Consider the following 21,306-nt stretch of genomic DNA (forward strand, 5'->3'; position numbering starts at 1 on the left):
GACTTAAATTTGTCCACTATATACACAGGTAACAATGGTTATATCTGAAAGTGTCTTCTAAATAGGAACATTCTGGTCTAAAATCTTTCATTCCTTCTAACTCCTCTCTACCACCAACCTAGTGGATATAGGCATATGTGTCATTTAGAACTGATGTTATCATTTCACTTCCAAAAGTCCTTTTCAGAAGACAGCCTTTCTATGAATTTCAACAAAGTGTACAAAAATAGAGTTAGTAAACTAACTCTCATAAATTGTTATAAATTGGCAACCTCTTTAATATCTAGAGACTAGACTAGATATTATAAAATTAAGACTACTTCATCCAGTATACACACAATATATACAGTATAGCAAAGTTAAATGCAATGCATGTAACATATAGGTAATGGATTAAGCTGAAATTTTCTAGTAAACATTAGCAAAACACTTTTTATTTTTTATTATTATACTTTTAAGTTTTAGGGTACATGTGCACATTGTGCAGGTTAGTTACATATGTATACATGTGCCATGCTGGTGCGCTGCACCCACTAACTTGCATCTAGCATTAGGTATATCTCCCAACGCTATCCCTTCCCCTTCCCCCCACCCCACAACAGTCCCCAGAGTGTGATATTCCCCTTCCTGTGTCCATGTGATCTCATTGTTCAGTTCCCACCTATGAGTGAGAATATGCGGTGTTTGGCTTGGATGAAATTGGAAATCATCATTCTCAGTAAACTATCGCAAGAGCAAAACACTTTTTACAATATCTTCCTTCCAATCTCCCTCAACCCAATGAACATGTACAGAGAGGACGCTGTTCACAGAGGTGGTTCAACAATGCCAGTTCCAAAAAGTATTTCTCATTACTTTTAAAAGATATTTACAGAAAGTGTTATTCTACTACTTCTATTTTTAAATACACCAAGCACTTCCAAATATCTAGAAAGATTAAATATTTCATATAACTTGTCCACCATGTACACAGCACTGTTAAATAAAATTGCACACACATAACAACAGTTATAATCTGAGGTATCTTCTAAACATGACCATTTTGGCCTTGAAGTAGTCCTTCCTTTCTTCTCTCTGCCTTTATTTCAGTAGACAAGTATAGGCATGTGTCATACTTTAGAAATGGTTGAACAAATTTAGATCCAAAAGTTATTTACAGAAGACAAGGTTTCCTATGAATTTCAACACAAAGCTTACAAAAAGTGCTAATTTTACTAAGTACTTTGTCATACACTGCCAGCCTCTTTAACATCTAGAGACTAGATGTTGCAAAATTAGGACTCATTTGTTCATTATATGTGCTATATACAGAGCAAAACACAATGCACAAAACATACAGAAAAATGGTGCCTGAAAATGTGCAAGTATGAGCACACTAGCATGTTACCTTTGCAGTTTCATCCGTCCCAGCTCCTCTAAACTACTGAGCAAGTATAGACAGTACTATACCACTCACAAAGATGGCTTAATAATTCAATTTTCAAAACACAGTATTTCCTATGAATTTCAGCAAAAAGACATTTACAAAGTGAAATTTTGCTACCTCTACATTTAACATACATCAGGCCCTTCTAAACATCTAAATAGACTAGCGGTTTCAGGTAAGAAGTTAATCTGTCCACTATGTACACTGCAGCCTTGAATAAACTGCATACATGTAACAATAGTTATAATTTGAAGGAGTCTTCCAAATGTGAACATTCTGGCCTAAAAATCTTTCCATCTCCATCAACCCAGTGGGCAAGTATGCTCAAGTTTTCAGAAGACAATCTTCCCTAGGAATTTAAAAACAAAATGTACAAAAATATTAGTTTACTAACTCTACTTTTGTAATTCACTGGCAACCTCCATAACATCTAGAAAGACTAGATGTAAATTAGGACTTGTTTTCCTCTATATACACTTTATACATAGATAAGTAAAAGAAAATGCACAAACATAAGATATAATGGTTAATCTTGCCTCACTGTAAGCACACTGGTGGCACAGAGCTCTCTGCACAGCCTCCTCCTCCTCCTCTCCTGAACTGGCGCATAATACAATGCATATTACTCAACTTGTGGTTTGGCCATTCCCCCTAAAACAATGTTTCATTCGAATTTTAACAAAAAGATACTTACAAAATGTGTTATTTTACTACTTCTAGTTTAAACATATATCAGGCACCTCAGAACATCTAGAAACACTAGACATTTCAAAAAAAGTGTAGCATTGTCAATGATCTATACAGTAGTAGGGAATAAAATGCACACAAAACAATGGAAAGAATATGAGAATGTCTTCTGAATATGGCTAGTCTGGCACAGAACCTTCTTCTTTTCCTTCTCAGGTCTTCTTCTTCATGCCCTCTAACCCACTGAACAAATGTGGTTGTGTCTGTCGCTCCTGGTATGGCTTCCAGAAGTGGTCCAACAATTCCATTGCGAAAAGCCATTTCCAGAAGACATCTATTTTCTATCATTTCTTTTTGAACAAATGAGAATTTATAAGATGTGTGATTTTCTAACTCTATCATACATCACAACCTCTTTCCATCTAGAAGGGCTAAATGTGGCAAATGTTTTCTATTTAAAAGTTGGGGCGGGGGCAGTTGAGAGCCGCTTTCTCACTTTACACACGCAGGGCCTTCTATAAACGGTGGTAATTAAATCTTCCCAAAGGGTAGTGGGCATCTCCAATACGCCAAATGTGGCCTGTTCCACCACTTGTCTCTTCCCACATCCAGGTCTGGTAGAGAAGGAAGACCAGTGGCCAGGTGGCCGCTATCCGTCGTTGTCTGGGACACCGCTCACCTTCCGGCCGTTGTTAATGCCGTTGTTCCTGTCGTCAGGACTAGGTCGGTCTCGACCAGTTGGGACAGAGCGGTCAGATCTGCCCGCGCCCCAGTGGCAGGCGACCCGCCTTCCCGCGCCCTCCACACCCTAACGGCCTCCGCTGCGAGTTGGGGCGGTCGCCATGCTTCCCGGCCCCCCACGCCCGCAGCCACTCAAATGCGCTGCATCCTAGCAGCTCGGCAGGGGCTTAGTTTAGGCCCCGCAGGGCTGGGCCGGGAGACATGGAGGCCGGCGGGGTCTGGGCTGAGAGAGGAGCTGCCATCAGTCACCGAGGTGGGGTAGGGAAGAGAGGTTCGCGGCTTCTTCAGGCCTGGGCCCGCGAGGGGAGCCACAGCGAGGGCACTTGGAGCCTGCAGGGCAGAGGCTGCGGAGGTCCTGAACCCCCAGCCCCTCCGCAGGCCCATGGTCAGCGCGTCTCACCCGGGTCTCTGCCGGAACTCCACATTGTCTCTATCCAATCCACCACTGATGGGCAGGCCTATGTCTCTGCTGTTGTGAACAGTGCTGCCATGAACATGAGTGCGTGTGTTCTTTTGGTATAATGATATATTTTCCTTTGACTAAATATGCAGGAATGGTATTGCTAGGTCCAATGGTAGCTCTGTTTTTAGTTCTTTTGGAAAATCTCCAAACTGCTTTCCACAGTGGCTGAACTAATGTTCATTCTCACCAACAGTGTATAAGCGTTCGCGTTTCTCTGCAGCCTCCGCAATATCTGTTGTTGTTTGACTTTTAAATAGCAGCCATTCTGACTGGTGTTAGATGATATCTCATTGCGGTTTTGATTTGCATTTCTCTGATGATTAGTAATGATGAACAATTTTTTCATCTAGACAGAAATCAATAAGGAAACACTAGACTTGACATACACTTTGGACCAAATGGACCTAAAGACGTTATAGAACATTTCATCCAACAGCAAGAGAATATTCATTCTTCTCAAGTGCAAATGAGACATTATCCAGGATCAAATATTAGGTAACAAAATAAGACTCAACAATTTTAAGAAGATTGAAATCATATCAAGTATCTTTTCTGAGCACAAAATTATGAAAGTAGAAATGAATAGAAATAAATAATAGGAGAAAATTTGAAAATATTACAAATGTGGAAATTAACCAACATGCTCTTGAATAATGAAGTTATGGGTTAATGAAGAAATCAAAGGGAAGTTAAAAAATATCTTAAGACAGATGAAAATGAAAATGCAACGTACCACAACTTATGGGATGTAACAAAAGAAGTTCTTAGCAGGAGGAAAGTTTATAGTAATAAATGCCGATATTAAAAAAGAAGAAAGATCTCAAACAACCTAATGTTACATTTCAAGAAACTAGAAAAAGAGAAGAGCAAACTAATCCAAAGTTAGCAGAAGGAAGGAAATAACAAAGATCAGAGCAGAAATAAGTAAGAGACTAGAAAACAAAAGAACACATTTGCAAAACTAACAGTTCAGTTTTTGAAAAGATAAAAACAATTGACAAAACTTTAGCAGACCAACTAAGAAAAAAAAGAAGACTCTAATAAAATAAGAAATGAAAGAGGAGACATTAAAATTGAAACTACAGAAGTACAAAAGATCATAAAAGAATACTACGAACAATTTTACACCAACAAATAGGATGACCTAGAAGAAACGGTTAGATTTCCAGAAACATAACAACAATGAATCATGAAAAAATAGAAAATCTGAACAGACTAATGAGTAAGGGGGTTGAATCAGTGATAAAAGTCTCCTACCAAAGAAAAGCCCAGAACCTGATGGTTCATGGATTGGAGGAATTAATATTATTAAAATGTCTGTGCTGCTGAAAGTGGTATACAGATTCAATGCAATTCCTATAAAAGTTCTAATGACCTTTTTGTTTCACAGAAATAGAAAAAGCAATTCAAAAATTCATATGGAATGACAAAAATCTTAAAGCACTTTTGAGCAAAAAGACCAGAGCTGGAGGCATCACACTACCTGATTAAAAATATATTACAAAGTTATAGTATTCAAAACAGAAAGGTACTGGCATAACAACAGACACATGGACCAATGTAATGTGATAGAGAGCCCAGACATAAACTCATGCATTTGTGATTAATTGATTTTTGCCAAAGATGCCAAGAATAAACACACTATGGGGAAAGGACAGTTTCTTTAATAAATGATGCAGGGGAAATCAAATACCCACATACAGAAGAATGAAATTGAACCCTTATCTCACACCATGTGTAAAAAGCCCACTAAAAATGGTTTAAAGATTTAAATGCGAGACCTGAAAATGTAAAACTACTAGAAGAAAGCATAGGGAAAAATGTCCCTGAAATTAATCTTGGCAATACTTTCTTGGTGATGATCTCAAAAGCTCAGGAAACCAAAGCAGAAGTAGACAAATGGGATTACCTGAAACCAAAAGCTTCTCTACAACAAAGTAAATAACAGATTGAAGAGACAACCCATGGACTGGGAGAAAATATTTACAAACCATACATGGCTAATATCCAAAATATGTAAGAAATGCAAACAACTTAAATTTGTTAGCAAGAAAACAAATAATGCCATTTAAAACTGAGCAATGGACTTGAATGGACATCTTTCAAAAGACCAATAGATATATAAAAAAGTGTCTACATCACTAATCATCAGGGAAATGCAAATGAAAACCAAACAAAGAGATATCACCTCATACCTGTTAGAATGACTATTATCAATAAACTAAAAGGTAATAAGTACTGACAAGGATGTGGGGAATCCTTATATACTAATGGCAGGAATGTAAATTAATACAGGCATTATTGAAATCAGCATGGAGATTCCTCAAAAAACTAAAGACAGAATTACCATAGGATCTAGCAATTATATTTCTGGATTCATAGCCAAAGAGATTGAAATTTGTATTTTAAAAATATGTTAGAGACCAGCCTGACCAATATGGTGAAACCCCATCTCTACTAAAAATACAAAAAAATTAGCCGGGTGTGGTTTGCACCTGTAGTCCCAGCTATTCAGGTGGCTGAGACAGGAGAATTGCTTGAACCTGGGAGGCCAAGTTTGCAGTGAGCTGAGATTATGCCACTGCACTCCAGCCTGGGCTACAGAGCAAGACTCCATCTCAAAAAAAAAAAAAAATGGGTAGATTTTCCTCTAATTTGGTTTTAACGTCTCTCTTTGAAGAGTGGCTAGAAACTCTAGCCTGGCTCTGATGGGCTCCAGTGGAGGTGGTTGTGGTTGTGGATGTTTTCCGTGTTCTTTTCATGGAATACTTCCTTATCCTGATGGAGAGCTAATGCCTAATTGTCCTATTTATGACCAGGTGTCCCTCTCACTGGAAACTTGTTTTCACTGGCAGACACCATTGTGGCTTTTGTCTGACTACTGTGTCCAGTTCATTCCTACCAAGATTGCCACTCTCTAAGGGAGCCTTGTCCAGAAAAAAAAATTAATTTCAGGTGTGTCAGGTGAGACGCCAAGAAGACACATAAAAAAAAATAGTATAAGTAGTTTTATTACTTAAAGATTCCAGAGAGAAGAGGGCAACTTGCCTCACAGGCCTAATGGGAGAAAGGGCATCCCTTAGAGACATGCATGTGCAACCAGTGGGTGGGTAGCGAGAGAGAGTGAGTGACAGACCAGAAAGCCAAAGCCCTTATTGGAGTACACAGCATTATCCAAGCAGGGAGTAACTGATTGCTGGGTTTAGAGCAAGCAGGCATGATTTCTTGGGAGTTAAGTTGTATTGAGAGGTGTTCACTGCTGCAAATCTGCAGTCCATGTGGGGCGTGGGGATCAGTGGGATAAGTCAAGTAGGTTGTATCTAGGTGTCCCACACGGAGGTGGTAACCAAGAGGCCAAATATCTGGATTGACCACCTTGAGAAACTGGGAGAGGAGAACTCAAAATTGTGATAAGGGTGACTAAGTCCTGCTTCTGGTATGAGGAAGTTCAATTATATATTGAAAATGAATGCTGAGGTAACATAAATTCATAAGAATTCACTACAGATATCTGCACTACCATGTTCATTGTAGCATTTTTCACAATAGCTGAGGTATGGAAGGAACCTAAATGTCCATCAATGGATAAACAGATAAATATATAAAAGGGATATAATGTGATATATATGAACCACATTATCTATATAAAATGGAATACTATTCAGCCTTAAAGAAAAAAGGGAAATTCTGTCTTTACAACAACATTCATGAACCTGCAGGACATTATGCGAAGTGAAAGAAGCCAGACACAGAAGGACAATACCACATGATCTCACTCATATGTGGAATCTAAAAAAGATACTCATACAAGTGGAGAGTAGAATGACAGCTACCTGGGGGGCAGGGGATGGAGAAAGGGGGGATTTTAAACAAGTAGACTTAAATGTTCTCACTATAAGAAAAATAAGTATGTGAGGTGATGACTGTGTTAGCTGGACTTAATCATTCCATATTGCACATATACATATATCAAAAGATCACATTGTACCTAATCAATATATAAAATTATTATTTGTCAATTAAAATAATAAAAGATTGGAGTAATATTTAAGATTTTTTTAACATTTTGCAGGAAAAATCTTGGAATTGAATTTAAAAGACAACTGGGAAGGCATAAATAATATAGGTCAGTCTCAAAGAGCCCCTCATTAATAAGGAACAGATATGCAGTTTAGTCTTTATGTATTCTGGTTTTTCTGTTGAATGACTCTCAAATCTCTCCTTTTTTTCCAGTTGTCTTGTACATTTGAGCCTTAGCCCCACGGGAAACTGAAAAAAAAAATCGGACGGCTCAGTAAAACCTCTTCCTTTCGTTGTAAATGTTACTCACAGCATCTTTTCCCATGTTTGTTGGTGATAAATTCACTGTCATCTCAGTAAGAGTATAACATCATGCTGAAGATATTTCTGTGAAGAGTTTTGTACTGAGAACATCATACCAGGACAACTCCTTGAAGGGCATTAATTGCAGCTTTGGGATTTATACTCCCAAAGGCTGCAGTCAATGAAAGAGTATCCCATTATTCTTTTTGTTTCCATAAAGATTACGTTTGCTCTGGGATAAAGGGTCCATCCCGTGATACCTTGAATGCCCTAAAGTATTCCCACATTCTGCTAAAAAGCAGATCTTTTGGACAAACTCAGGCTCTCTTTTCTGTAGCAATGACAATCACAGTTATTTCCAGACTCTGTTCTTCATAGTTAGATTTAAAACATTGGCAAAAATGTTATAAGAAGGCAATTAGGTTGATGTTTTTAGGTTGTATGGCAACCAGAGAGCCACTTCATCAGTTTATACCTGATGAGGTCGTAGGCCAGGTAGAGAGTGACAGGGAACAGGGACAAACACAGGAAGGTCAGTACTGAAAGAAGTTGGTGCACTTCTTAAGGGGTAGACAGCTTCCATATTTCAAAATTGCAGAAAGTGTAGATTTTAAATGTTCTTACTACAAAAATATGATGGTTGTGGGGTGATGGATATGTTAACTAGCTTAATATAATCATTCTATAATGTATATATACATCAAAACATTACAGTGTACTCCATAAATATATACAATTATTACTAGTCAATGAAAAATTAAGAAAACAAACCAGATATAGTATAAAGGAATGGATGTGACACAAATTGGCATAATGTCTCTTAATAATAATTGGGGAAGGAAGAGACACTCAGCCATCCATTTTCCCTATAGTATTTGATTTAAAAAAAGAGAGAAGATATTTTATTCTACAACTCATAAAAGCTACATTTGATAGGGTCTTCATTTCCCTCTTTTCCACCAAGAAGAAAATTGAAGCTGAGACTTTTCTCTACATGAGTTCTGGGGGTTTTTTTGTCCCTTATTTCCTATCCCTTTTATCAACTCCGGAGGAATGCTGAAAGATGGGTCATATAACAGATAGTTATCAGATTCCACCTTTTAATTACTGTCATAAGGAACTCAGGCAGCTGCATTAGGAAAGAAAATTAGGTCGGCATCAGCAAAAGTATCCACAGCATTTGAGTTCAAGTATCTTATGGCATATTACCTTTCATCTTAGGGAGATTTAAAAAAAATCCTTGGAATTTTCCCATGATTTCTCAAAAGGTTAATGCTCATTCCATTACCAACAATATGGAAAAATGTACAGTATCTTTGTACCAGTCTGGAGCATTTGCACAGATTTGGCCCAAGTTCAATGTTCCTAGCTCTCCAGCTGTAACTCAACCAGTTAGGCAACTCCTTACATCTTTTTCAAGAGTCAAGATTACAATATTTGAGTTATTAAAAGTTTTTCAAAACACTGAAGGTAAGTCGGGTGTAGATATTAGTTTTTTGAGACAGAGCCTTGCTCTGTCACCCAGGCTGGAGGGCAATGGCATGATCTCAGATCACTGCAACCTCCGCCTCCTGGGTTCAAGCGATTCTCCTGCCTCAGCCTCCAGAGTAGCTGGTATTACAGGTGCCCACCACCATGCCTGCCTGGCTAATTTTTGTATTTTTTAGTAGAGACGGTGTTTCACCACGTTGGTCAGGCTGGTCTCGAACTCCTGACCTCAGGTGTTCCACCTGCCTCGGCCTCCCAAAGTGCTGAGATTACAGGCATGAGCCACCATGCCCGGCCTCTTTTGCCAAATTTATCAGAGAGTATAAGAGGAAGAGTTGGCTGTGGCAGGAGGGGAGCAGAAGGGGGATGGCAAAACTATTTAGGAATATTGAAATGCTGGGTTCCTGTATTTTATTGCAAAAACTATATCATAAAAGAGTGTTTATCTTTCTCATGCAAGATTGGTAATGTGCAAGAGAAAATAAGCAACTGAAAATCAAGCTATCAAAGCATATTTGAATTTCTTCTTTATTTTAAAAAAATAACTACAAGGTGAATTTTCTGGATTTTATACAATGTTCACGTATCTTTCTACTAATATTAGTTAATGTCTGTTCAGAAGCTCCATTAAAAATTGTGGAAAACCTAGAAAATACAAATTATAAATTGTGACTCAGAATTTAAAGTATAGTTCAGTTATTGGCCTAAAGCATATACAGTTTTGTAGAAACCATGTTTAAGTCTTCTTGTCCTTGTCTAACAAACTTGTTATACATTCTTTCAACTTCGCATACCACATTCAGACCTCTCTTCACTGTTGTGCATCCAAACACTCTCCATTTCTCTCTTACCAACCTATGTTTTTGTTAGACTCTGTAATCTTTATGTCTTCCAGTAATATAGTCTCATTTACCTTTGGAAGCATTCTATCACCGATCACTCTATTTTGCTGTATTAATCAGCTTTGTGTACATTGTGAATTTGTATAAGTTGGTGTGTGCGTGCATATTCTCTTTAAACTTTCATTTGTGCATTATTTTATTTGTCTAGAAATAAACTGCTAGCATAAATAGCATTTGATTCTTTCTATAATCATATTCAATTATTTCTTTTCAGTTAATATTTTAAAGTGACTATCTAATTGCTTTTTAATATGGGAAATTCCTATCTATAAGTAAGATCAGTAAGACTGCTGTTATTCCTTTCTCTGTAATTGCAAAATTGGAAATAGCCTGAAAATATAAAAATAATTTAACTTTTTAAAGTAAAAAATCATTTTTCATAAATATTGTGTTCCTGATTATGGACTATCTTAGTCTTCATTAATCCAAATGTTAATTCAGGGATGTATATAAAGAACTCAGTAACTTGAGAAGCTATTGCTTGTATCTGTAGCTGGATAAATATCTCAATGAAGCATATAAAGGGAACTGTATAAAAATTCTACTACCATTATGGTGCACACTCTCTGGAAGTGGGATGCTTTTGTCTTCAATCTGTTTGCAAGTGAGCAGTTGACAATGCATGGACAGACTTTGAGTTTATGTGGTTCTTTCTTTAGGTATAAGAAAAAGATGAATGATGATTAAAAAAAATGCAAGTTCGGAAGACTTCTTTATTCTACTTGGATTTTCTAATTGGCCTCAGCTGGAAGTAGTTCTCTTTGTGGTTATCTTGATCTTCTACCTGATGACACTGACAGGAAACCTGTTCATCATCATCCTGTCATACGTGGACTCCCATCTCCACACAACAATGTACTTCTTCCTTTCAAACCTCTCATTTCTGGATCTCTGCTACACCACCAGCTCTATCCCTCAGTTGCTGGTGAATCTCCGGGGCCCGGAAAAGACCATCTCGTATGCTGGTTGCATGGTTCAACTTTACTTTGTTCTTGCACTGGGAATCGCAGAGTGTGTCCTACTGGTGGTGATGTCCTATGATCGTTATGCAGCTGTGTGTAGACCTTTGCATTACACTGTCCTCATGCACCCTCGTTTCTGCCACTTGTTGGCTGCGGCTTCTTGGGTAATTGGTTTTACCATCTCAGCACTTCATTCCTCCTTTACTTTCTGGGTACCCCTTTGTGGACATCGCCTAGTGGATCACTTCTTCTGTGAAGTTCCAGCACTTCTGCGTTTATCATGTGTTGACACCCATGCAAATGAGCTGACCCTCATGGTCATGAGCTCCATTTTTGTTCTCATACCTCTCATTCTCATTCTCACTTCCTATGGTGCCATTGCCCGGGCTGTACTGAGCATGCAATCAACCACTGGGCTTCAGAAAGTGTTTAGGACATGTGGAGCCCATCTTATGGTTGTATCTCTCTTTTTCATTCCAGTCATGTGCATGTATCTCCAGCCACCATCAGAAAATTCTGATCAGGGCAAGTTCATTGCCCTCTTTTATACTGTTGTCACACCGAGTCTTAATCCTCTAATCTACACTCTCAGAAACAAGGATGTAAAAGGGGCAGCGAAGAGACTATTGGGGTGGGAGTGGGGGATGTGACAGGGAAATCATGTTGTCTGTTGTCATTGTTTTTCCTAGGGTCTTAGCCATCTTGAAAGGTGGTTTCCCTGCTTCTTTGTGATTTATTTTTGTTCTAACAGCTCACAAAACAGAATAGTTCAGTCTCACATTTGTTGCTCTTTTTATTATTTAGTTCTGAAATATTATGTTGAGATAAAGTTTCTGATTAGTGCCACTTTGGTCTTTTACAATTGTATATTTTATTTCTGTGAAAATTGTGGACTGTGGTTTCAACGTAAATAAATGTGCATGCGAATAGTTATGAGGAGATTATTTCAAAAATGTTGGGAATATTTCTAACAATGTGCTAAATTATGAACTGACGATATATACAGAAAGAGAAGGGCAATATTGCAAAGACTTAGGCTAAAAAAGTTTTTGGTTATTGAATAAACCTTAAATGAAGCTAAAAATAGTCACAGCAAAGAAAAATGGTAAACATAATGAATAACATTGTTTAAGATATGGTAAAGGATATATCATAAGTATTTGGTTGAAAGACACTTTTTAAAGACACTAAATTATCTAATTTATCCTGTAGGTCTACATACTTGTCACATTGAACAGTAAACTAATATCTCTTTAAAATGGCTCTTTCGTTCATCTGTCCATTTATTCATTAACTTATTCTTTATTAGCTAAATCTTATTGAATGTGTACTCTCTTCCAGTTTGTGAAATTCTTGGTAATGTGTATAAATATAACATACTCTGTCTGAACAGAACACACTCTCTGTCAGGAAAAATGGCAACATAAAAGATGAAGTATCTGTACATGGCTTAATTTGTCACTGGGGGTAATGCTAATACATTAAGACAGCTTTTAAAAGTCAGAAACAATAAACTCTGATTACTCTTCAGATTGTATAAATCTTTCACTTTTTAAAAATCAAAAACAAGGCCGAGCACGGTGGCTCACACCTGTAATCCCAGCACTTTGGAAGGCCGAGTCAGGTGGATCATGAGGTCAGGAGACCAAGACCATCCTGGCTAACAAGGTGAAACCCCATCTCTACTAAAAATACAAAAAAATTAGCCAGGCATGGTGGCACATGCCTGTAGTCCCATTGAAGCTAAACTTTTTTTTCACTTTACATGAACATTTTGAAATCACTACTAAATTCAATATTTTCAACATATTATTTCATCCGTATGTAAAATTATTGGGATTGCAATTGTTATGTTTTCTATAATCACATTTTTGAAAATAACCTGAAAATGCTGAAAAGAAAAGTTCCTTATTCATTAACAAAGAAAGATTTTGTGTTTTATGGAAATTATCTTCCTTAGCTAGGTTAGAAATTTCTTTCAATTACCATTTACCTAGAAGTCACCATAAAATGAATGGGAAGAACTCGATAGTTATTTTTCTATAAGGCAAATATATGAATAAAATATAAAATTAAAAAATTGTTTTCTATTTTTTGTGACTTTTTATTATGGTAAAATTTCAAACTTAGAGAAGAATTGCAAAAAAGTAGTACAAAGACTGACATTTACCCTATAACCAGATTAAGCATTAGTTTACATTTTCCCCCAAAGCTTTGTTATATCATCTATCTATCTATCTATCTATCTATCTATCTATCTATCTATATCTCTATCATCTATTCTATCTATCTATCTATCTATCTATCTATCTATCTATCTATCTATCATCTATCTCTTTTTCTGCACTAGCTGAGAGTAAGTTGGAGATGCCACGTACCTTTACACCAAGTACTTTTTTTTTTAATTATTAGGTCATTTTTATTCCTTTTAAATTTTTTATTTTGTGTTAATTATTTGTCTGCATTCTATGTACATAACTGTATTGGAGTTTCAGTTTCACATTAAGTTGTATAAACTTTTGTGTTCCAAGGTTATACAAATTCATATGTATTTTCTTAGTTCATTGCCTCTTATTTTGGTTTGTTACAATTTGTGATGTTAAAAGTCTAAAAATGTGTGTGTGGTTAATACTATCTATTGTTCATTAACATTGTGGTTTCTTCCTTTTCTTAATGCTATAATGTTCTTTTATTATAATAATAATTATTATACTTTAAGTTCTACGGTACATGTGCACAACCTGCAGGTTTATTACATATGTATACATGTGCCATGTTGCTGTGCTGCACCCATTAACTCGTCATTTACATTAGGTATATCTCCTAATGCTATCCCTCCCCCCACCACACAACAGGCCCCGGTGTGTGATGTTCCCCTTCCTGTGTCCAAATGTTCTCATTGCTCAATTCCCACTTATGAGTGAGAACATGCGGTGTTTTGTTTTTTGTCCTTGGGATAGTTTGCTGAGAACGATGGTTTCCAGCTTCATCCATGTCCCTACATGGATATGAACTCATCGTGTCCATACAAGGACATGAACTCATCATTTTTTATGGCTGCATATTATTCCATGGTGTATATGTGCCACATTTTCTTAATCCACTCTATCATTGTTGGACATTTGGGTTGGTTCCAAGTCTTTGCTGTTGTGAATAGTGCCATAATAAACATACGTGTGCATGTGTCTTTCTAGCAGCATGATTTATAATCCTTTGGGTATATACCCAGTAATGGGATGGCTGGGTCAAATGGTATTTCTAGTTCTAGATCCCTGAGGAATCACCACACTGACTTCCACAATGGTTGAACTATTTTACAGTCCCACCAACAGTGTAAAAGTGTTCCTATTTCTCCACATCCTGTCCAGCACCTGTTGTTTCCTGACTTTTTAATGATGGCCATTCTAACTGGTGTGAGGTGGTATCTCATTGTGGTTTTGATTTGCATTTCTCTGATGGCCAGTGATGGTGAGCATTTTTTCATGTGTTTTTTGGCTGCATAAATGTCTTCTTTTGAGAAGTGTCTGTTCATGTCCTTTGTCCACTTTTTGATGGGGCTGTTTGTTCTTTTCTTGTAAATTTGTTTGAGTTCATTGTAGATTCTGGATAATAGCCCTTTGTCAGATGAGTAGCTTGCAAAAATTTTCTCCCATTCTGTAGGTTGCCTATTCACTCTGATGGTAGTTTCTTTTGCTGTGCAGAAGCTCTTTAGTTTAATTAGATCCCATTTGTCCATTTTGGCTTTTGATGCCATTGCTTTTGGTGTTTTAGACATGAAGTCCTTGCCCATGCCTATGTCCTGAATGGTATTGCCTAGGTTTTGTTCTAGGGTTTTTCTGGTTTTAGGTTTAACATTGAAGTCTTTAATCCATCTTGAATTAATTTTTGTATAAGGTGTAAGGAAGGGATCCAGTTTCAGCTTTCTACATATGGCTAGCCAGTTTTCCCAGCAGCATTTGTTAAACAGGGAATCCTTTCCCCATTTCTTGTTTTTTTCAGGTTTGTCAAAGATCAGATACTTGTAGATGTGTGGTATTATTTCTGAGGGCTGTATTCTGTTCCATTGGTCTATATCTCTGTTTTGGTACCAGTACCATGCTGTTTTGGTTACTGTAGCCTTGTAGTATAGTTTGAAGTCAGGTAGCGTGATGCCTCCAGCTATGTTCTTTTGGGTTAGGATTGGTTTGGCAATGCGGGCTCTTTTTTGGTTCCATATGAACTTTAAAGCAGTTTTTTCCAATTCTGTGAAGAAAGTCATTGGTAGCTTGATGGGGATGACATTGAATCTATAAATTACCTTGGGCAGTATGGCCATTTTCGCGATATTGATTCTTCCTACCCATGAGCATGGAATGTTCTTCCATTTGTTTGTATCCTCTTTTATTTCATTGAGCAGTGGTTTGTAGTTCTCCTTGAAGAGGTCCTTCACATCCCTTGTAAGTTGGATTCCTAGGTATTTGATTCTCTTTGAAGCAATTGTGAATGGGAGTTCACTCATTATTTGGCTCTCTGTTTGCCTGTTATTGGTGTATAAGAATGCTTGTGATTTTCGCACATTGATTTTGTATCCTGAGCCTTTGCTGAAGTTGCTTATCAACTTAAGGAGATTTTGGGCTGAGATGATGGGGTTTTCTAGATATACAATCATGTCATCTGCAAACAGGGACAATTTGACTTCCTCTTTTCCTAATTGAATACCCTTTATTTCTTTCTCCTGCCTGATTGCCCTGGCCAGAACTTCCAACACTATGTTGAATAGGAGTGGTGAGAGAGGGCATCCCTGTCTTGTGCCAGTTATCAAAGGGAATGCTTCCAGTTTTTGCCCATTCAGTATGATATTGGCTGTGGTTTTGTCATAAATAGCTCTTATTATTTTGAGATACGTTCCATCAATACCTAGTTTATTGAGAGTTTTTAGCATGAAGGGCTGTTGAATTTTGTCAAAGGCCTTTTCTGCATCTATTGAGATAATCATGTGGTTTTTGTCTTTTGTTCTGTTTATATGCTGGATTACGTTTATTGATTTGCGTATGTTGAACCAGCTTTGCATCCCAGGGATGAAGCCCACTTGATCATGGTGGATAAGCTTTTTGATGTGCTGCTGGATTCGGTTTGCCAGTATTTTATTGAGGATTTTTGCATCGAGGTTCATCAGGGATATTGGTCTAAAATTCTTTTTTTGTTCTGTCTCTGCCAGGCTTTGGTATCAGGATGATGCTGGCCTCATAAAATGAGTTAGGGAGGATTCCCTCTTTTTCTATTGATTGGAATAGTTTCAGAAGGAATGGTACCAGCTCCTCCTTGTACCTCTGGTAGAATTCAGCTGTGAATCCGTCTGGTCCTGGACTTTTTTTTGGTTGGTAAGCTACTAATTATTGCCTCAATTTCAGAGCCTGTTATTTGGTCTATTCAGAGATTCAACTTCTTCCTGGTTTAGTCTTGGGAGGGTGTATGTGTCGAGGAATTTATCCATTTCTTCTAGATTTTCTAGTTTATTTGCGTAGAGGTGTTTATAGTATTCTCTGATGGTAGTTTGTGTTTCTGTGGGATCAGTGGTGATATCCCCTTTATCATTTTTCGTTGTGTCTATTTGATTCTTCTCTCTTTTCTTCTTTATTAGTCTTGCTAGCAGTCTATCAATTTTGTTGATCTTTCAAAAAACCAGCTCCTGGATTCATTGATTTTTTGAAGGGTTTTTTGTGTCTCTATTTCCTTCAGTTCTGCTCTGATCTTAGTTATTTCTTGCCTTCTGCTAGCTTTTGAATGTGTTTGCTCTTACTTCTCTAGTTCTTTTAATTATGATGTTAGGGTCTCAATTTTAGATCTTTCCTGCTTTCTCTTGTGGACATTTAGTGTTATAAATTTCCCTCTACACACTGCTTTAAATGTATCCCAGAGATTCTGGTATGTTGTATCTTTGTTCTTGCTGGTTTCAAAGAACATCTTTATTTCTGCCTTCATTTCGTTATGTACCAGTAGTCATTCAGGAGCAGGTTGTTCAGTTTCCATGTAGTTGAGTGGTTTTGAGTGAGTTTCTTAATCCTGAGTTGTAGTTTGATGGCACTGTGGTCTGAGAGACAGTTTGTTATAATTTCTGTTCTTTTACATTTGCTGAGGAGTGCTTTACTTCCAGCTATGTGGTCAATTTTGGAATAAGTGTGATGTGGTACTGAGAAGAATGTATATTCTGTTGATTTGGGGTGGAGAGTTCTGTAGATGTCTATTAGGACCGCTTGGTGCAGAGCTGAGTTCAATTCCTGGATATCCTTGTTAACTTTCTGTCTTGTTGATCTGTCTATTGTTGACAGTGGGGTGTTAAAGTCTCCCATTATTATTGTGTGGGAGTCTAAGCCTCTTTGTAGGTCTCTAAGGACTTGTTGTATGAATCTGGGTGCTCTTGTATTAGGTGCATGTATATTTAGGATAGTTAGCTCTTCTTGTTGAATTGATCCCTTTACCATTATGTAATGGCCTTCTTTGTCTCTTTTGATCTTTGTTGGTTTAAAGTCTATTTTATCAGAGACTAGGATTGCAACCCCTCCCTTTTTTTGTTTTCCATTTGCTTGGTAGATCTTCCTCCATCCCTTTATCTTGAACTTATGTGTGTCTCTGCATGTGAGATGGGTTTCCTGAATACAGCACACTGATGGGTCTTGACCCTTTATCCAATTTGCCAGTCTGTGTCTTTTAATTGGAGCATTTAGCCCATTCAAGACATTTACACCAAATATTTTATTCAATGTTTCTTGTCTAAGAAGAAGGATGTTATTTTACATAAGTCCTGCACAGTACCCAAATCAGCAAATTTAATATGGGCACAATATTATTATCTAATCCATAGTCCACAGTGAGATTTCTTAAATAGTCCCAATAATTTTGTTAATAGCCACTTTTTAAAAAAATCCCAGATGATACACTGAGAAATCACATCTCACTAGTCTCCTTCCATCTGGACTAGTGCCACAGCCTTTGTTTGTCTACTTAAACTTGATGCTTTTGAATTGTACAGGCAAACTATTTCTCTCAATTAGAGTTTTTCTCATGTGTCTTCATTATTAGAATTAGTCTGTGTATTTTTAACATAAATATCACTGAGGTGACATCATGTCCTGTTCAGAGCAGCATCTCAGCAGTCTCATGATGTTGGTTTGTACAAATACAGGTGATCTTAAGATCAATAAAATCACTTGGTTATGTTGGTGTTTGCCAGGTTTTTCTACTGTAAACTTCACTGTTTGTCAGTTTGAAATTAACAAGAAAGTTGTGAGGAGATATTTTAGACTATGTACATGTCCTGTTCCCCATCAAATTTTTATCCACTAGTTTTTGCAATCATTTATGTTTTTCTTAACACCATCATCCCTTCTATGTTTATTAATTAGGGATCTACTGTAAGGAATGGCTTTTTCTTCACCATTCATTTATTTACTCTTACTTTTTATATCAGTATGAGCTTTATAATTCTTCTTTTGTTAAGTTCATTACTACTAATGGTTAAATTGTCCTACAATTAAATGATGGCAAGCCCTTCAAACTGGATTTTATTTTTTTTACGTATCCTGATGTTTTTTGGAGCATTTGTTTACTGCTTTTTGAGTTTACCTGATTTTTTTTTTTCTCTCAGGTAATAGGAAATGAATGATGATGGAAAAGTCAATGCTAGCTCTGAGGGGTACTTTATTTTAGTTGGATTTTCTAATTGGCCTTATCTGGAAGTAGTTCTCTTTGTGGTTATTTTGATCTTCTGCTTGATGACACTGATAGGAAACCTGTTCATCATCATCCTGACGTACCTGGACTCCCATCTCCATACTCCCTTGTATTTCTTCCTTTCAAATCTCTCATTTCTGGATCTCTGCTACACCACCAGCTCTATCCCTCAGTTGCTGGTCAGTCTCTGGGGTGTGGAAAAGACCATTTCTTATGCTGGTTGCATGGTTCAACTTTACTTTGTTCTCACACTGGGAACCACAGAGTGTGTCCTACTGGTGGTGATGTCCTATGACCGTTATGCAGCTGTGTGTAGACCTTTGCATTACACTGTCCTCATGCACTCTCGTTTCTGCCGCTTGTTGGCTGTGGCTTCTTGGGTAAGTGGTTTTACAAACCCAGCACTTCATTCCTCCTTCACCTTCTGGGTACCTCTGTGTGGACACCGCCAAATAGATCACTTTTTCTGTGAAGTTCCGGCACTTTTATGATTATCATTTGCCAATACCTGTGAAAATAAACTGACCCTCATGATCACAAGCTCCATTTTTGTTCTGCTACTTCTCACCCTCATTTTCACTTCCTATGGTGCCATTGTCCAGGCTGTACTGAGGATGCAGTCAACCACTGGGCTTCAGAAAGTGTTTGGAACATGTGGAGCTCATCATATGGTTGTATCTCTCTTTTTCATTCCGGCCATGTGCATGTATCTCCAGCCACCATCAGGGAATTCTCAAGATCAAGGCAAGTTCATTGCTCTCTTTTATACTGTTGTTACACCTAGTCTTAACCCTCTAATCTACACCCTCAGAAACAAAGATGTAAGAGGGGTAGTGAAGAGACTAAGGGGGTGGGAGTGAGCCTGTGTATGTGTGATATTAACAATATAATGGAGTCTTTCCTCACAATGATTCATCCATCTGTTCATTTATCAACCATTCTTTTATTCACTCACTCTGTTAGCACTTGCTGAGCATGTACTCTAACAAAGTCGTGGAGTTCCTGGTAACAGGTAGGAATAAAACACATTCAGCTTAAATACCATTCACTTTTGGAGAAAACAGCTGTGTAAAATCAAGATAAAACATCTATAGTGATGTTTTTCCATGGCACAAACCTAATGAATACAAGAAAGACTTTTCCTGATTAAAAATAAGGCATGAAATTTGTTGTAAATATTGATAAAAGTGAAGTTATAATTCCTATGAAAAGATGATACTCTCAATTTTAAAATATCTAGAATATGTCTTTTAATTTTTTGCTGTTTAGGCAGAATACTTTTGTCTTCTATCTTTAGTTTAGTTGAATACACAGCAAAATCCTTCAAATCCTTTCCTCCAACACTACTTATTTTTTGTTGGATGTAAATTTTGAGAGGAATTTTGGTCCATATTCTTTGATATCCAATATCAATAGTAAGACAATAAGTTTTATGAATTGTAGCAAGAGAGACGTTGAAGCAGTGTAGCAGAAGTCAGCGTCCAAGATCCCTCTTTTTTACAAGGCAGTGAGAAGGATATTGGAGGTGAAAGGAGCGGGTAAAGCTGATCTATGTAGCTTATAAAGAAATGGTCATCACCGTCTAGGTATACTTGGGTGAGGTAAGTGCTTGGAGCAACTGCATTACCTAAAGAGCTATGGAGAACATTTGAGGCAAATAGAGAGGCTCTGAAAATGACTTGAAGTCAATGGGTGTATAAAAGAATTATGTTTAAATATACTGGAAAATTTTTATGATAAAAGCTGTTATATGGAAAATGTTAGTTTATTTTTATTTTTAAGCTTGTTCTAATTTGAATATTTATAGTTAATAAGTATATTAGGAATATCAATATATGGTTTCAAATAAAGAAATATATTTTATAGAAGTTATCATTTTGTTCTATATATTATTGTCAACCATCTTCATCTGAAATAATTGCCTTATACCTACAGCAATTTAAACTGACAGTCATAGTCAAATGATGTGGAAAAATGACTAAAGGAGAATTCAGTATAATGTAACGTACTTGCAATGCCTGAGTTTTCTCTATAACTGGAATGTCAGCTGTAGCTTTTGAGGCCTGTGAGATTTAGATATGATTGATTCACACACTATTTCCTAAATTATAAAAATAAAAATGCATCTCGGAACTTCCCTCCAATTTCTAGTGTGACTTGCAATTGCATTGATTCTGCTGACTTTATCTTCTTTCTGCATCTGTGACTCTTCCTTTATTTCTAACTAGGCATGAAAAATATGAGTCATTTGCCCTTGTCCTTAAGCTTACCCAAGAAATGAAGAACCAAGAATAGTGTATGTAAAATAACTTTTAGTAAACAATTGAGACCACTTAGGGTAAAACATCAAATAAAAACAAATTTTTTAAAACTTAAAGAACATAGCTTAGCTCTTTGAACTATTTCCTACTATGGAAATCTTACGATTTGTAACACTTCCTATAGCATCCTGGTTTCTCACCTACTCAAATATCCTCTCCATCTTTATTAAGATAAGTGAAAAGTTGTATTTATTTATGATATACAGCATAAAGTTTTGATATATGTATAATTATGCAATTATTATTCAAGCTAATTAACAAATCATTAACTCACATACTTACC

At 37.0% G+C, this 21,306-nt stretch overlaps 1 protein-coding gene, 1 long non-coding RNA gene and 1 pseudogene across 3 annotated transcripts; all 3 read left to right on the forward strand.

Annotated features, from left to right (window-relative positions):
* Nucleotides 1-2,807: 2,807 nt before the first annotated feature.
* Nucleotides 2,808-7,878, forward strand: LOC134810284 (uncharacterized). 2 transcript variants are annotated; one of them, XR_010157952.1, is made up of 4 exons: nucleotides 2,808-3,107; nucleotides 6,137-6,272; nucleotides 7,390-7,443; nucleotides 7,551-7,878. It is a non-coding gene; the product is annotated as an uncharacterized LOC134810284 (long non-coding RNA). The 2 variants fall into 2 exon arrangements; XR_010157951.1 differs by having other exon boundaries at nucleotides 2,885-3,107; nucleotides 6,137-6,281.
* Nucleotides 7,879-10,702: 2,824 nt separating this feature from the next.
* On the forward strand, nucleotides 10,703-11,736 carry LOC740101 (olfactory receptor 2J2). The gene is given in 2 exon segments (XM_001141920.6): nucleotides 10,703-10,713; nucleotides 10,715-11,736. Coding segments are annotated over 2 exon segments (939 nt in total). The 3' UTR covers nucleotides 11,643-11,736.
* A 6,890-nt stretch (nucleotides 11,737-18,626) lies between these two features.
* LOC472232 (olfactory receptor 2J3-like) lies at nucleotides 18,627-19,562 on the forward strand (annotated as a pseudogene).
* Nucleotides 19,563-21,306: the final 1,744 nt, after the last annotated feature.

Source organism: Pan troglodytes, chromosome 5, assembly GCF_028858775.2.
Source record: "Pan troglodytes isolate AG18354 chromosome 5, NHGRI_mPanTro3-v2.0_pri, whole genome shotgun sequence".
Classification (NCBI taxonomy): domain Eukaryota; kingdom Metazoa; phylum Chordata; class Mammalia; order Primates; family Hominidae; genus Pan; species Pan troglodytes.